This window comes from Ostrea edulis, chromosome 1 (assembly GCF_947568905.1).
Source record: "Ostrea edulis chromosome 1, xbOstEdul1.1, whole genome shotgun sequence".
Taxonomy (NCBI): Eukaryota; Metazoa; Mollusca; class Bivalvia; order Ostreida; family Ostreidae; genus Ostrea; species Ostrea edulis.
This window is the reverse complement of record NC_079164.1, coordinates 106,093,356-106,111,245: the sequence shown is the minus strand read 5'-3', so window position 1 is coordinate 106,111,245 and position 17,890 is coordinate 106,093,356. Positions and strand designations below refer to the sequence as shown.

The 17,890-nt window shown below is 35.2% G+C and overlaps 1 protein-coding gene and 1 long non-coding RNA gene across 6 annotated transcripts in view; one reads left to right on the top strand and one right to left on the bottom strand.

The window, feature by feature from the left end:
* The window catches only part of LOC125667913 (tetratricopeptide repeat protein 28-like), a 56,667-nt gene that overhangs the window by 6,170 nt on the left and 32,607 nt on the right, over positions 1-17,890 (bottom strand). For all 3 annotated transcript variants that reach the window (XM_048901600.2, XM_048901611.2, XM_048901605.2), the window contains 7 exons: positions 9,237-9,384; positions 7,467-7,739; positions 1,895-4,201; positions 1,549-1,689; positions 1,088-1,365; positions 604-853; positions 106-271 (listed from right to left, as the gene is read on the bottom strand). In XM_048901600.2, the coding sequence (XP_048757557.2) occupies positions 106-271; positions 604-853; positions 1,088-1,365; positions 1,549-1,689; positions 1,895-4,201; positions 7,467-7,739; positions 9,237-9,384 (3,563 nt within the window). The remainder of the gene's footprint in view (positions 1-105; positions 272-603; positions 854-1,087; positions 1,366-1,548; positions 1,690-1,894; positions 4,202-7,466; positions 7,740-9,236; positions 9,385-17,890) is intronic.
* On the top strand, positions 775-16,432 carry LOC125667932 (uncharacterized). 3 transcript variants are annotated; one of them, XR_007367376.2, is made up of 5 exons: positions 775-878; positions 8,269-8,485; positions 8,619-8,695; positions 8,833-9,282; positions 14,755-16,432. It is a non-coding gene; the product is annotated as an uncharacterized LOC125667932 (long non-coding RNA). The 3 variants fall into 3 exon arrangements; XR_008799744.1 differs by having other exon boundaries at positions 8,269-8,695; positions 8,833-9,035; XR_007367374.2 differs by having other exon boundaries at positions 8,269-8,695.

Below are 17,890 nucleotides of genomic sequence, written 5' to 3'. Positions count from 1 at the left end.
ATTTCTGAAGTATATATTCTATAGTTATTCCATACAAAATATCACATCTCATAGCATCTAAATGAATATGAGAAGACCCCATCCTTCACTGCATTTGTTGCTTACTTTGGAGTGTGGCTTTCTATTCCCATGGACTCTCTGACGTGTCCCACATACTGGTCTAAAACGGAACACGACCCAAAATTAACGCTCCTCATGCTCAGCGTGTCGCTGTGTTCCCCGTAGTCGGTCTCCAGCTCAGACATGTTGGTTTCATGGAACTTGACAATGCCTGTAATTCATGAAATATACATGTATTAAACATGTACTGCAAGTAACACAAAGGGGTGTGTACTGAATTTATATTTTACTAGTGTTAACAAGGTTATTATGAAATTCATTGGGGTTTTTTAAAATAAAATAATAATGGTAATGTATGAAGCTATATAGATTTTAAAGAATGTCAGTGAAATTGTTTTTAATGCTTTTTGATCAGTCACTTATGACTTAATTTCTATCAAGCTACTAATTGTTATACAATGTTCCTTTCTGATCTCCATGACCCTTAGGATGGTTTTCATTTACTGTGAATTTTTTCATTCTGAGATTAGTTTTCCTGCCTACCATTGTCAGGAGTCAGAAGCCAGCTATACAGATATCCTGCTGCTATGGAGTAACATAGGACCAAAGACTTCTGCTTTGCAACAATGTTGACAATCTGTTCACATGTGATGGGGGCGGGGTCAATGTCATTGCGGAACATCCCTTCGCTTCCTGCCTGTCTCTCCAGCAGATAGTCGATGAAAGCCCTCGTGCAGGCTCGCTCAGCCATAACGAGAGCCTCCTCATGCCGATTCATTGACACCAGTACACGCTGTCATAAGGAGATTATATAAAATGTTAGTTCATAAAGATTAAAGCAATTTTCATGTTGTTGGAGAGTTGAATGCTCTCTTGAGTGTCATTATCTACAGTAAGTCATGACTGTACAAATTAACCAGATACAAAGTCTCCCTCTGAGAAGTAAATGATAGGGTTTGGAAAATCCTTAATATATCTGCTAAATGTCAACAAATATGATAAATGTTATGTTGACACATCTTTTTACCTGCAGTGCCTGATAACAGGCAGTCTGAAGGTCAAACAGGGACATCTTGTACTCGCTGTTGAGCTGGCCGTCCCGTCGAATGCTCTCAAATAGATCTGTGGCCCTGTACAACTGCTGTTGACACTCATCCAGATCTCCTTTACCCCAGAGGGACAGTCCAAGGCGATGGCGTATCTTCGCCTCATCTTCTCTTCTTCCCAACTGTTCAGCGATAGTAAGACCTTGTCGCAAATACTCTACTGATTGAGTGTGGTTATTCAGTGCAAGGTGAACACGACCTAGACAAATCAAAGTATTTCCATGAATACTAAATCACAGCTAAAAATAAGGCAATTTTATCGACTTAAACATGTGTGTAGGCTTTAATGTGAAAAAGCACTTAACCCCCCCCAGCTTTAGGATATACAGATAACACCAGACCTAATGCAGTCAATCTAAAACAATAAATTTCCCATATTTACCAAGACTGCTGTAAGCCAGTGTTTTTGCCACTCTGTCATTCAGCTGAGCTGCAATACTCAAGTGCTGCTCCTGGTACTGTATCGCATCCTCAAAGTTTCCAAGTGACTCGTGGGTGAGACCGAGATTTCCATAGGCTCGACCTAAAATCACAATTCAATTATAAAATTCTTACAAGTTTCAGATGGAATATAAAATACATTCCATGACAATTTCAGATCCATGTGGAGAAAACTATACAAGGATCAATTTCCACTCAAACTCTTAACTTCTTCTGATTAATCATTGTTAATTAGATGTTGCCCCCTATCTGCTCCTGAAATGTCTGTGACAAAGAAAGATACTTGCATTGATATGTGGAGTTGCTTGTCTGTTCGGCTATCTGCAGGTCCATCTGATGGTACTCTAGAGCCTTATCATAATCTCCCATGTTCTGATAAACTCCTCCCAATCCACAGGCAGCCTCTCCCTCACATCTTCTATCTTCCATCTCTTGTGCAATGCTCAACTGGTGCTGCAGACAGGAAATAGCCTGCTCAAAGTTACCCAGAAGGCTATGCAAACAGCCCAACTCACCATAGGCTGATGCTTTGGCTGAGCTACTGTTGAGTTCATGAGCCACTACAAGTCTTTTCTCAAAGCACACTAAGGCTTGCTGGAGGTTGCCCATATTTCTGTGGGCATTTCCAAGACCCCTGTATGCTTTGTCTTGATCAGATAAACTGTTGGCTTGTTGAGATATTGCAAGATACTGTTCATGACATTTCACAGATTCATCAAAATCTCCCAGGGCTTCATAGCAGTCACCGAGATTGCCCAAAGCCCGACCTTTGTCAAATATGGAAGCTGCACAACTCACTTGCTCTAACATGGCTAACTGCTGTTCAAATAGTCCTATTGCATCTTCAAAACAATTCATATTCATTTTTGTTATTGCAAGATTTCCACAGGCCTGTGCTTCTAGGGAGCTATTGTGCAACTCCCTAGCTTTCTCCAACTGTTCCTCATAACACTTAAATGCATCCATGTAATGTCCCAGAGACATATGAACATTTCCTAAGTTACCATGTGCCCTGCACTCACCACGACGGTCATCCATATCTTGCCTTATACTAAGCTCCTGAGTATGGTAACCTAAAGCTTTATCATACTGCCCAAGATTCCGATGAGCAGCACCCAGTGCACCATAAGAAGTTGCTATTAAATCTTTACTATTTGATTTTTTAGCCATTTGTAACTGTTCTTTGTATATTGCTATGGATTCTGTCACATCACCCATTTTCAACAAAACATCCCCAATATTTCCTAGTGCTCTGAAAATTCCTTTTGTGTTCTTGACATTTTTCATGATAGTTAAACAGTTCCTCTGACACTCTAATGATTCTTGATAGTCATGTAAAGCTTTATGGGCAAGTCCCAAGTTACAATATGCCCTGCCCATGCCTAGTTGGTCTTTTAACTCTCTGGCTATTGACATATCCTGTTCATAGTATCTCACAGCTTCAAGGTGATTCCCCAAAGCAAAATGAGCATATCCAAGATTAAAGCAAGCTTTAGCTTCCCCTTCTGAATCATGTAACTCCTGTGACAACATTAAGTATTGCTCATAGAATCTCACAGCACTAGAGTAATCTCCCCTTGAACTGTGGAAATTTCCCAAGTTGCACAAAGCTCTCGCTTCACTGGGAGTGTCTTTGAGTTCTTTGGAAATATTGAGATGAGTTGTGTAATGAAACTGGGCTTTGTCCACCATGCCCAATGCCTGATAGGCCACAGCAAGGTTTCCATGAGTAGCTCCTTCAGAATGACGGTCATTCACTTGTGAAGAAATTTGTAATTCATGTTTATGATATTTCGCAGCTTGTTCGTAATTCTTTAGAGCACAGTATGCATTTCCCAGATTTCCATATGCACGTCCTTGACTAGCATTATCTCCAAGTTCCTTCGCAATACGAAGATGCACCTGATGAAGTTTCAATGCCGAGTTATATTCACAAAGTTGATGAAAGATAATTCCCAAATTAGAACATGCACGACCTTCAGCCACTTTATCCTTAGTCTGTAAAGCATTGTCAAGTTGTTTTTCGTGATATTTCCTTGCATTTTCATAGTCCATCATACACCTAGCTGCATGACCAAGTCCAGCATAAGCCCTTGCTTCTAAGGTCTTGTCCTGCCGCCCTTCAGCTATCTGAAGAACCTGTCTATGATAAGATATTGCCTTTTGATAATCCCTTTTGTAATGGAATGCACTTCCTAAGTTACTATAAGCTCTGGCCTCTTCCACACTATTTTTCAAGTTTTTAGCAATTTGTAAATGTTTATTATGGCACTCCACGGCACTACTGAATTCTCCCATGGCAAGATACACTGCTCCTGCATTTCCAATTTCCCTTGCCTCTTGCAGCTTATCTCCACTCTGTTTCATCAGAAAGAGGCACTGTTTGTGGCTTTGTAGAGCATTGGGATAGTCTCCAATGGCGGTGTACACATGTCCAAGACTACCCAAAGCAGATGCAGCGGCCTGGCGCTGCTTGAGTTTCATCGCCAGGGCCAACTGGTATCTGTGATTGGACAGAGCCTCCTTATAGTGACCTTTGGAGAAGTATGCTGACCCCAGGTTTCCATAGGCACGGCACTCTCCATCATGATCACCTGAAAAAATTACATCATAGGTGAAAATTGTTCCTGTATTGCAAGTTGATAAAGATTGCAAATAAATTCGAAAAGTTATTTTCAAAAAGATTATTTATGTACATTTCCCTGTGCTTTATATCATGTAATCCCTAAACATGGTTAGAATATTTACTTTTCTTTTAAAGGTATTTTTTTTCCTAAAATGGAGATTTTGTCTAAAACATTCTAAGTTTTCATTTGATGTTAAAATACTTTCCCAATGTCAGATAATTATGATACAGGTATCGATGATTAAAAATTCATCTTGGCAGACTTTTCGTGCCAGTTTTCTAAAATTCAGATGTGATCACTTACACAAAGTATATATCACAAAACGAAACAAGGCCGATTTGCAATTTTCATGAAGTTGATTGCAGAGGATTTAGATAGGATACAATTCTTATGGATGCTAATGTTATTGAAACTATTTCTACAGTTCGGTTTTTTCTTCTTGTTTTTTAGTTCGTGATAGAATGGTTGTGTTTGGCCTGTTGATATGCAATTAAGTTTTGGATGCAGCAACTGACCTATATTTTCCGAATGAGTGAACAAAGTGATTTTATTAAACAAAAATTGAGAAATGCATGTATTACGAATTTGTGATGCCAAAATTGCTCAAACAAAGAAATCACAATAGGCACAAAATATCATTCAAATGATATTATTAGATTCAAGCAATAGGGATTCACTGCCTAAGAAGAAATTCTATCTAATTCTATTGCAAGAAAATTTTAACAACTGTTGAAGAAAGAATATAATACTGAATTTTGAGATAATTTTGTCAAACAGTTTATCAGATTCTGTTCATGCAATGACAAAATGAATAGATTCAAATAATGAATACTCCAAGGCAACTGAGCAAGAAATTGGTTTCGTGCTGCTAATTTGGCACTGATAAATCTCCCAAAAGTTTCCACAATAGGAGTGACAAATTATGTAGTGCCCTCAAGGATAATCTCTGGAATATTAACTCTCCATCCAAAAAATTGTGAGCTAGCTAAAGGTATTGGTTTTTATCATCATAATGATCTGAAATATCTAAGAGAGATCCCTAGTTTGCTGGTCCTCATACAATATTAATGTAATGCATACTACAAATCTTCAGATTTGGAACCAATGAAAAAAGATATCAGGAAAAAATAATGAAAATCTTTGTAATATCTACATTTGTTTCTCTTACAGAATACAATGATTTCATGTTTATAATGTTTCTGTTGATGTCTCTCCATTGGTGGCACTGATAGTTTAATACTCAGAATATCTTAAATCAAACTTACATACTTGCTACAGGATTATAGATAAAGAAATGACAGGGTGTGCTTGTAGGTCGCAATATCAAGCAACATTATCAGATCATTTAGTCTTAAACTTCTTGCATTAAAAACAACCTTGTACCCCAGCTCAGACTATCGGATATTTTCTCTAGATCACGAAATCATTGTCTTGGAATGATAATCTCTCTACCAGGTACATACTTAGCGACAGTAAATGCATTTTTCAAATGGATAACAAACGAAGGAAAACACCTGTCAATTCTTATTGAATTTCAAACACTGAAAAATCAATCACGGTTTGAGAAGTTTGTGAATGCATGCAAGACTACCAGTGTTCAAATAATGTTTGCAAAGGAGAAAAGGAATTGTGTTGTTCCTGCATATTGAAGACAGAAACACCTGAGAGAATGTTAGAGCATACTTATCCAAATGTTGTTGCAATGCCAGAATCTCGGAATTAAATAGTATTGATACTAAATATTCAAATTCATATAGTCCTCAAAAACTGCATTTGCTCTAAATGATCTCCCCTTCAACAACATTAGTCCATTACATTTCTGAGACTTAATATCAGAGTAAAATGTACCCAAGAAAGCCCCCTGGTTGTTTTCAAGATCTTTTTAGTACTGAATTATATACTTAATTCAAACCATCCTTCACAATGGTCTTAAGAATTAAAATATCATAAATACACAATGCAAACAAGAAGGAATAATTGATCGTAGATTTAAAAGGAACACAAACAATGTGTACATTTCTATTGGAAAGCCAATGAAATACAACTGTATAAACACAAACTTTACAAAATGGAAGCACGCCAAAATATTAAACTTGGACCCAGAAAAAACATGAGCCCGGATTCAATTAGCATGAGGCCACAAAAGATTGACATGACCAAAAAAAGTATATTCTACCCCCTGTATTTCTAGTCAATGATAATTCACTTGGAGGGCAATCAATGCATTGAAAAAAATTTCACTTGCAATTAGTAAAGCAAAGTTATTAGGTTAATTGTGGCTCTTTTCCCTTGTTTAGTTACAAATTATGCCAATTTTTACAATTGTATCCATTCCAAATTGCAAGCAATTTTGACAATGTAGCTAGCAGGCAGTTCAAAAATTGCCATGTTATTCTGAATTAATTTGCACCACTTTCTCTTGGAACATCACATTTTAGTATCTTTTGGTCTCACTTTATTTGAAAGGTCCCATTTTCATTCAATTTGCATGCACTATACTAAAGGAGATTAAAATACAATTTCCCATTGCATGCTAACATGGCAGATTGAAATTTATTATTAATGACTTGGTGGAAATGGGATGATTTTTTATATTCACAGAAAATATTTGAAAATGGAAATCAATATCATAATTGCCCTTAAATAAACTAGCAATTCTATTTTGAATAAATTAATCATGTATGTACTGTCAAAATGTGGCGTTTTCCCATTAAAATTCAGAATTTCATAGATTTGCATGCTTTTTTCTTCCATATATAAAATCTGTTGAAGAAATGTTAAATAGGTATTTTTATGCTTGAAATTAGGTACATTAGCAGTAATTTGTTCGAAATGGAATGAACAAGGCCATTTTATGTATAAAGTTAATCTAGTTCTTCGTTGTAACAAGGCATTCATAAAATATATGACACCAATTTTTTAATACATGTACATTAATACATGAATTTATTCATACTAATGTAAAGGGGGAAATATTTGCTTGGGTTTTATTTTTGCTATCTTCACAATTATATTAACAATCACAAAAATAAAACCATCGCAAAGTGCTGTTCAAAGTATTTGAGGTATGACTTCATCCATGAGAAGGTTTATCTGCAAAATTTAAACCAATTTGAAATACTGAACGATAAAAATCGTGAAATTTTAGCCCCACAAAATTAAAGACCTTTACAGTATGTGAACTGCACACGTCACATTTTTTCCAAATTGTTTGGCTATAGTTGATACCTACCAAGTGACTTCGCCACTGAGAGATCATGCTGCATGTAGGAGATGGCTGTATCTATACTTCCAAGACCCCAGTATGCACTGCTTAGGGCTGAGAAAACAGATCCTCGAAGTTTTAAGCTGCATGTTCCTATCTGCAGGGCAGCTTCCAGCATAGACACAGCAGCACTATAATGACCTGCTGCCAGGAGTTCTTGACCAATCACAGAGATGATAACAAAAGCACTCTGGTTCAATTTCAACTTCTGCAACTGGTTGAATGTTGGTCCAAGTTTATCTAAGGAAGTACAAGAATTGCATATTACTGTCTATTGTTTTTCTTTTAAAACTAGGTATGCAAAATTCTAAATATCATTTTCCTCTTATTTTACTTTTGTTCTACTGGATTCTGTATACTAACAGGTTAATTTGGTATTGTTACTGGCCTTAGTAATTATGAACTATATACATTGTACATAACAAAAGCGTTTGTTTCAATTTGTTGTTAGCGGGTAGGATATACACAAAAAATATGATTCTAGCAAGGAATCATGAATTTATCATGTACCGTGTCAGAATTATGTGCATTTCCTGCCATTTCTTTCAAATAACCAATAATTTCATCATATTTCAAGTTGAACATGGAAATTTTGAATTAAGAATTTCATACAAATTATAAAACTGAGAGAGTGATGGCTGTTCTTTTGCCTGGTCTTTTAAAACTGTAAATTCTAAGTGATATAATTAACATATATCATGTTCTGAGAAAAATTAACTTTCTTTTTTTAATTTAATACATCAGGGAAATATATGAATTCTTATTGCAGTTCCACCCTGATCCAGCAGACTTATCACGAGAAAAGTTGAATCCCCACTACACGAGAGTGCCTGCATGTCAACTTCACCACATGGAAACTGTGCCTTTGTAGTTCTTGGGGTTATTTCGGGAGACTTTTTTCCTATATTCCTATGTAACCCCTATTCTGGCCCTGTCCTGGTCAGGGGGCTTAAGGTTTGAACAAACTTGTAGAAGGAATATTTCATGTAAGTTTGGCCTTTTCTGGTAGAGTGGCTCTTGAGAAAATTATATTTTATGAACGTATGTCCTTAATTTTCAATATTTCTTAATTATTTGAACAAACTTGAATCACCTTTCCCAAAGGCCATTTTATTGCAGCTTTTATTAACGTTAGCCTAGTGGTTCTGAGGAAGAAGTCACAAATGTCAAAAGTTAACAATCAACATATGACTCAGGTAAGCTAAAAATGTCAAATAGATTTATGACAAAATCATGCTTATATCCAGCAACAATAAGCTGTCCATTGCACTTAACAATAATTATGCTTCATGTCTTACATTTTAAATCATATATCAAAGTTTTATGCAATTAGATTTGTAACAGGAGGGGAGAAAATGCAGCAGACCAGACTGGCATGGGATTCAAATCTGGGCCCTTTGAATCTCTGGTCAGATGCTCTACCAACAGAGCTATCTGGCCATTGGCGAGTGAACCCATCTGACAGCCACATTCTTCCTTCCTTAAATTCCTTCATACCTTGAAGAACATCAACCCAGGATCTTTATCCCCTAGCAGGTATTTTCACCTGTCAGTTCCAGGGGTTGGTCTATGGCACCAAATGTAACATTGGAAATGAGAAAATGTATGGTTGGACCGGGAATCGAACCTAGGACTCCTGCATTACTAGTCAGGTGCTCTAACCACTGAACTATACCCATGCCCTTATCCACGGTCCATATAAGTCCTAACGACTACATTTACACTATTTTTACATACCTTTGAGTGGAGACTTGAGTGCTGCGTCAATAAGACCCGTTATGAGGTTTGTGTTATTTGCATCCTGAACTAGCCCTGCCCCAAACGCAGCCAGTGCTTCTCCATGTTGTCCTAGATTCTGTAGTGCTACTCCCTCACGTAAGTAGGCCTGCAAAATATGGCAAAGGCATGTGATAGTTTTGTGTATGCTAAAATTACAATGGTAACTAGGCATAATCCTCAAAGTTCTGTCTAATCTATTCGACATTATGGTGTGATCATTTCATGAACGAAAAAGGAAAATTTGTACATTCTCTTCTTAATTTCTGTTTCATATGGAAATATTCTATCAACAAGTCTTTCCTCAGAAAAACTTGCAAGGCAATCAGAGGACAATGAGTGCCATATAATGTGAATGCTATATTGACATTATAGGAATATAAATGCCTTACAACATAACAATACCCAACTAACTCATCAATGTTCAAATTTACCAGCCCAAGTTGTATTAAGTTGACAAGTAAGTTCAGAAAGTTCTTCAAATTTTGAAGTTGCACTTGAAAAAATATATATCATGAAAATAGAATGTAAATATACATGCAAGCACTGAATGCTATTATTTCAATTTCACATGATATGAATGCTGCATGACACACAGAAAATTTTCCATTATTCTTTTGCCTATTTTGTGTCCGCATAACTTCAATGTAGTCCAAAAGTTTATGCTTTCAAAATATGTTATTTCACAAGCATAACCACATCCAAAAATATTTGATTTGAAAGATTCTATTTTGTTTAGTACATATACCATATAATACTTAAACTTCAATAACTACAAATGTGACCAGATATTAACCAGAACATACATATGTGCAATCACTTAATTTTGCTTCTTTTGATCTTTCACTAAAAGACCTTAGATTTCCTGATCAGAGGCAAATTAATATCATAAATCCATAGCATAAATCATTGCTAATTAAACACTCTAAGGGTATCCCTGTTCAGTCCAATTTCCTGATCCTTATCTCAGCGATTGCTTTGTTAATACATGTGTTTGACCAACGTTCCCTGAGATTGGTACAGATGAATAACCTATGTTTCCTTTGAGAAAAGTCATTATGTACCACAAAGGGCTATCATGTTTTGTATTGTTCTTAAATGGTCAATATTTATCAAGAGACTGCAAGTTGACTTAAGCAGTTGGAATGCTGTACATGTCTGCGGTCTTTGAACCAAAAAGATTGATGAATGAAGATGCCTGTCCATTTTAATGTACACGATAACTATCAACCACCTAGTATATCACATTTCTAACACTCTGTCATACCACTTCTCTAAAAAGATGAGCCATTCTATGTGCTCGTCATCCACAATTAAACAAACAAATCTCATTCATTACCTCCATAAGGTTCAATCTTTAAAACAACAAAAGGGAAAGTTTTAGTGATTGTAGATAAGACAGTTCCTGGGCTGTTGACTTCACTAAGATATCTATCAATCAAGTCGCCACACGACTGGGAAATAAGAGTAAAAAAAAACAAAAAACCGGTGACATTTTGATAAAAGAACAAGTGCATTCAGCTCAGTATAGAACTTAGAACACTAGAAAACAATCAGGTATGACAAGAATTAAATGGGACAAAGACCACAGTTCATTACAAAGTCTTGCTGGTCTGTGCGTAGTGAGGTATGAAACTTCTGAAGGCTTCCTGCACCAAGCTGCCCTTTTTGGACACCAATATTAGTTTACGATTATCACAATTTTTGATCTATTCAACAATGACATTATTCATTGAAATATTAAAGAATCGTCAAATAAGAGACCCCTCTGCAGAGTTTTGATTTAGAGGGAGGTTGTAAGGGAGTACCAACAAAAATTTTGTGGAGTGACACACAGAATATTGGAAAGGTTGTGGAGTATATTTGGCCAATCCCAAGGAACAATAGTAACAGATTCAGTCCTTCAAATTGACACACAAAAACAAATCTTTTTAAATGCATTAATTCCTGTTCATTGGGCATCAGGTGTTCAGGAAATTTTTCTTTCTGAAGCAAAGGCTTAGAATACCCATTTCCTGTTAGAGTTCAAAACCATTGAACAAGCAGACAAATTGAAATTGATTAAATCCCCATCTTTGATAAATTATTTTCACCTTCTTTTTCTTCAACCCCTACATCATACCAATCAATCATTGAGGGCAAACATTAGTCAAGATCGAATAGATTTATCTCCCTTGTTCAATTGAAGTTTCAAATTAAATTAGGGTTAGAGTAGGTTCAGTTTGCACTAGGTGGTCATTTTGCCAAGCAGGACCGCCAGAGCAAACAGGGGGTCACAATGGTTTCCAATCCTTGCCAATCACAAAGAACAATTTGCAAATTAAAATCCTGGAACCATTTAACAGTTAAGAATGACCAGTTCTGAGATAAAAACCCATTGTCAATATTGAAATGGAGATCAGCTATTGTAGGTGTAACTATAAAATGTATACCACCAAACATGTACTTTGAAATTTAGCTATATTAATGGTTTAAGACCCTAGAGAAACACGATTATTGAATGTTCAATGAATAAGTCATTTATGTAACCTTTACATGTACATAATATACTTGATCCCCACAGTCAACACACTGGGATGGATTAAGTTGAAGTGAAAGTTTCATGATAGTTTGTTATGTTATGTGGGTATAAACATGCTCAATATCATATAATTTACCATTCAACATCTACAAAACTTAAAACAATTTATGATCCGAAAGTTTCAAAATATGACTAGAGCCATTTCCCTTCACAGCCTGAAAATGCAAGTGAAACATGTCACAGAACTTCAAATATTTCAACTTTTTAAGAGCAGGGTAATGATTACAAGATTTCAAATGATTCTTCCACCCTTAAACAATTTATCAATAACATCAAAGTGTGCAAATAGACACTATAAAAGTTTACTGCCTGAAACCAAGCAGGTGATGTGTATCAGAGCTGACACTAGAATGTAGGTCCAGCTATTAGATTCACTCGTTTCATGATTTACAAAACGATGTCTTTTTCCTTGCATGTAACAATGCCACAGTGTCGTTATATTGTCCTTATTTGGATCACTGAATTCATTCACTTAAGTTATCATACTTATACATATAACTTATCAATTTCATGGTTTAAGAAAATCTAGCATGTTGGTGGGGTCTCAATTTCTTGTTTGACGTGTTTCTAATGTTCCGGCCAGCATCGTCAACTTTCCCCTGTTCATAGAAGACTGGAATGCTTGAATATTTAAGTACCAAAAAATCACAAAAAATGAATCCCCAATGAATAAAATGGTTTGTCAGTTTTCAAACAGTACTAAATTCTCTCTTGAATTACTCAAATTCTCTGAAACAGGCAAGGCAAGCATAGCATGAACTTGTAATGTTACAGAATCCCAAACCCAATCTCAGTGAATAATCAATGAAAATAAGAGTAGCATTTTATGATTGGGTCAAAAGAAAATAAATTCAATTTTAATAAACAGTCATAATTCATCTATATCAATTAAAATCTTGATACATTATGTATATATAAATCAAAATAAATTATACTATATACATACCAATTTTAAAATTTGGGTGCAAAATCTCAACTGATTTGAATAATAGAAGTGTGCTTGAATTCTGCATATGGCGGGTCAACTATTCTGAAAATTCACTTTTCTTCACTAAACTTGTTGGTTGTATAACCTCAAAATAAAATTATAAAATCAAATTATATATAGTTATAATGTCCCAATGACAACTTCAATGCCATTTCTTTGGTGTCAGAAATCATAACCACATGCAGTGCCAAAATTCAGAATATGTGTTTTCTTTATGCTCTCTATGCCCTCTGAAAATGTTCAGGGGGGTCTAATATCAATACAAGTATATAAACTTGAATTTATTGATGATATCGATGCCAGTATATAAACTTGAATTTATAGTTGATACGTGTCACTATAACCTCACAGGCCAGATCACACCACAAACTTTATAAATTTTTTATTTATATAAACCAGTTATAGTATTCAAATAATTATGGCATTTTCTCTGATTTATGATTTCTTCCATATTTCTATGGGCAGTACTGACTATGTGAAGAAAACATGTGATATCACTCTCATCATCCTGAGAGTGCAGCTCTTGGGAAAATCGCAAGACAATGTCTTCAAACGGGCATTTCCTATGCTTTCATCAAATGGGACACAAATTCAAACACAGACTTAGGGTTTGAGCAAACACTTCAGAGGGAACAACCACTGTCCCAGCTGTTTTCTGGGGGCCATTGTAATAATTATTCATTGTGAATATGAGGTGGGAAGAGTCTGTTGAACTGGTAAGGGGAGAAAGTTGACAAAGTTGATTGATACTGGCTGATTATTTTGCAGTGCACTATAATAAGGAATCAATAATGGGAAGGGACCCAGTCGTTAGGTATTGATTCCTGAGCCCATTTTCAACAGTTTTAACAGTGTTGTCCAAATCTTTGTGTTCTACTATTTGTCAAAGTTCCCAAGAACATAATCATATAATAATCCCTTCCACGAGGAACACCGAGAAAGTCTGTATGAAATTGGAATAACGAAACAATACGGGAGATTATAAGTTTTTACTTTGAATACGAATATTGACACGACACAGTAATTAATCCTGTTAAATCTATCTGATTTAACTGTCTCTATAAAATTTGTATTGAAGCTATTAATTGCATCCATTTAATGCACTGCTTGATTCCTTTGTGTGAACCTCTGTTACCAGTGCCATATTCTACAGAGCTTATCTTGATGTTTTTACATAGTAATCTAACATAAATTGAACTTAGTAATCAAGGTTTAATTCCATATAATCAAATGCCATTCAATTCTGTGTCTTGATTTCTGGTTAGTAACTGTCTTGGGCTTGACATTATTACTATAAGTTACGTTAGGCATCAGCATTAAAACAGATAATGCTGTTCTTAATTGCTGGCTACTGGCAGTTGGTATAATATTTTTACATTTAATTTTGTTGAAATTTCACTCCAGGATCATTTTTAAGTTACAAATTGGCCTACAGCAAGAACGGAAATGTTTCACACTCCTTATATAAAGGCAGCTGTCATATTAAAAGCAAAACAAGTTTTAATACCCAAAAGAGGCGGTCGTTTCTCAACTGAAGTATATATAATTGAAGATTCCGGTGTACGCTGAAAATTATTGTCTACGTTTATAATTACTTGGGCCACACATAGTGCTTCCAGAAGACTTTTTTTCATATATAGTATGTATTTCATCCATATTTTAAAAGGCTTTGACCACTTTTACCTACACAGATCAATAACAGACAAATCCAACTGGGTACTATCTTTAAAAGTTCAGAGTGTTAATCAATAAGTTGGTTTTTTGCCAGAGAGTCTCCGAGATGATTGAGAGTCTCGGAGATGATTGAGAGTCTCTTTGATTTCTATATTTTGAGTTATTATATATTAGTTCTCGCTGTTTCATTATATACTCATTACTTCATGGTTGATCAAATCTACTAATTATTTTAGGGTATCAAAATATTAATGTGCGTCTCTTCCATCACATAATGAAAAGTTACATCCATGAACTGCAATTTCATGCATCCATATCATGACAGGATTAACCTCATTCCGGACAATGATTAACAAACAGGAAGACAAGAACAGTGACCAGGCACCTGTAACTGGACAGTCATGTCCAATCTCCATCATAAAGCTGTCAGAAATTGTCCACCATGGTGAACCTGATTCATGTTTTCCCATCAGTTCTCTGTGTGGACCCACTGTTCCACAGTGTCATTCATACAAGACCATCAAGACCCGCACAACACCAGTTTTTATTGACCAATCAAATAGGGTGTTATCTGCAGAGGTGTTCTCCAAACAATGTCTGGATGATGGTCTGAAGACCACAAAAACCATATGTCCTGTTATATTGTAGGACAATTGCTCCCATAAAAGAACTCCCTACATTGTGTACATATTTTAATGATCTGCAAATATCAATATTATTGCACATGCCATTAATGACAAGATCCATCTTGCTGTTACCCATTAATCAGTTCAATATGTGTACCTTAACCTTTTAGGACAAAATGTTGCTAAAGCAGTGACTCATTTCTTCAATATTTTCATTTAACAGATTGTGACAGCCATTTTTACCTCAACAACTTACAAAACAAAAGGATAGTGACAAGTAAAAGATAAACAGCTGTGTTGCAATCATGTATTAGAGATCAAAAGGTCCAATAACTAAATCTATCATCATCATGGTCATCTTTAAATATATAGTTTCAAAAGATCAAGTTGCATTACTGCAAGCTGTTGTAGGTCGAAAACTCAAAACACCTTTCAAAATCCATATATTTGTGCAAACTAGTTGGAAAAATCAACAAGGTGAAAAGAGCTCAAATCATCTGTATTAAATTTCTAGTGCAATTTACCATAGCTTTTTTCACCACAAAAGAGGATACACCTATATAACTGCCACCCATGACTTTTTTTTCTTTTCATTGCTAACAGAGCACACAAAAAATCATTATAAAATGATTGGATCTATATCAGACAAATAGGAATGGAATACAAAATAATCTAAAACTTGAATCACAATGAAAAGATCAAGGCAGTGCACAGTCTTCTTTAAACTGATAGGTATAAAAAAAGAAATTTCAGCAACATTAGGCACATGCCATAAAAGTATAACCTCAGTGAACCAGCCGAACTTGTACAAGAACATACCACAAAGATCCCAAACAAAGTTCCAACACTGAGAAGCTGTAGAAAACAAGTAGGTCAGAGACATTTCAATTAATACTTTCACAGACTACAAGAACAAGCAGCCAATTCAACCTTGTGTGCACCGTGTCTTCGAATTCGCCAAGTGACAACTGAGCTAGTTCTCTCTACTCCATTTGATGGATGGCACAGAATGAATTTAAGAAAGTTACACAACCTCTAGACATGTTGTGACTCTATTCAAACATGCAAAATATTAAAAGATATTGTCTCAAACTACATTAATTATTCTCAATTAGTCATACAGTATGCAAGCAGTCTAAATAGCAACCAGATAATGTCTTAAGAATGAACCAATTTGCATTTCTCCTAAAGAATCACCTGATGATTCAAACATTAATTTTCTTACTATTGTATATCAAAAATTTATTTACACATTATCCATGCTTTATCTATGCAATGTACATTATTATGTCAATTTTTTTTTTTTTTTAAAATCACCTCTTATCGAAAAAAAAAATCGATGCTCTGTTAATGCTTTCAGAAGACAAGCATGCCTTGAAGATGTATAGATTTTTGGGGTGAAGTGACATGGCTTTCTACAGATAATCTTTTACGGATTGCTGTCAACAGTACATTTAAAGGGGATCCCAAGTAATCTGTGCTACAGTTATTGTCATCAGTGATGTAATCCAGATTTTCAGAACATCACTTGATCCTTGTAAATCTGACAAAAATATGAACAAAGTCTGTCCATTTTCTTTTAAATATGAAAGATCAAAAGGTTTCTGTAATCCAGAAAATCTGGAATATTCTTTGTGAATCTCATTAAAAAAAGAATATTCTAATGATATTCTATTGACAAAAGCTCATTTATGAATAATCTGGGGTCATGGTTTAGATACACTGTAAAGAAAACAACTTTATCTTGAAATTGAGTATCATTCATTTCAAAATATCCATTTCTATATTTCCCTTTGTATATGCACAATTACATATCAGGACACCAAGTGCACCTACAAATTAATTCAAAAGACGGGAGCTAGGGAATGTATTCAAATGAAATATTATAGATAATTAGTACCACTGTATGCAAAGAACAGGTAATCAATGCACAGACAAGGCCAGACCCCGTTACATAAATCCCGTCAGATGTCAGTCACATCTACATCATAACCATTAATAGGGGACATAGGTATACTGCATATTTAGACACCTAATTTATTTCTCTGCAACTTTTTGTATGTTACTTCCTTATTTACTGGTCAAGTGGTTTTGCTTACCGACAGGAAACTCAACTTTGGTTCAAATCCTACTGGAATGATGAGCACACACTATAGTCCCTTATATAAAAATATTTGTTAGAGAATCGCAATAATCGGGGTGACTTTCAGAACTATATAAAGGGTGTTGAAAAAGTTTGTACCACAATGAAATATTTCAGGAAAGCATTGCTAGTATATTGGACCCTGTACTAATGTTCCAGACATTCAATTACCAATAGGGATTAATATTTCATTCTGACAAAATCCCTGAAGTCTGCATTTAGTGCGTATCGTAATTAACTCTCAATATGAACTGTTTTGAATATCATTTATCCACTTTGAAATAAACACCTTCAATAAGAGGTCATATAACAACATTGCCAAGCAATATCTAGTGAAGATAAAAAGTATTGGTTATATTTGTCGATGGCCCATAATCTCATTGACTTTCAATACATATATGAATTAATAAAGTTGAATAAACACCACCTATTGATCTGGCAAAATTTACAGGAAAATTTTTAAAATCTATTGTAGGTGTGGATTAGAAAAATTAAAAAAAAGTGTGTCATCTTTTAATATCATGCCCTCCCTTATTAACACAATTATGGTTTGGTTTTTTTTTGGATCTGCAGCATTTGAGAGTGGACACTCTACACATGAAA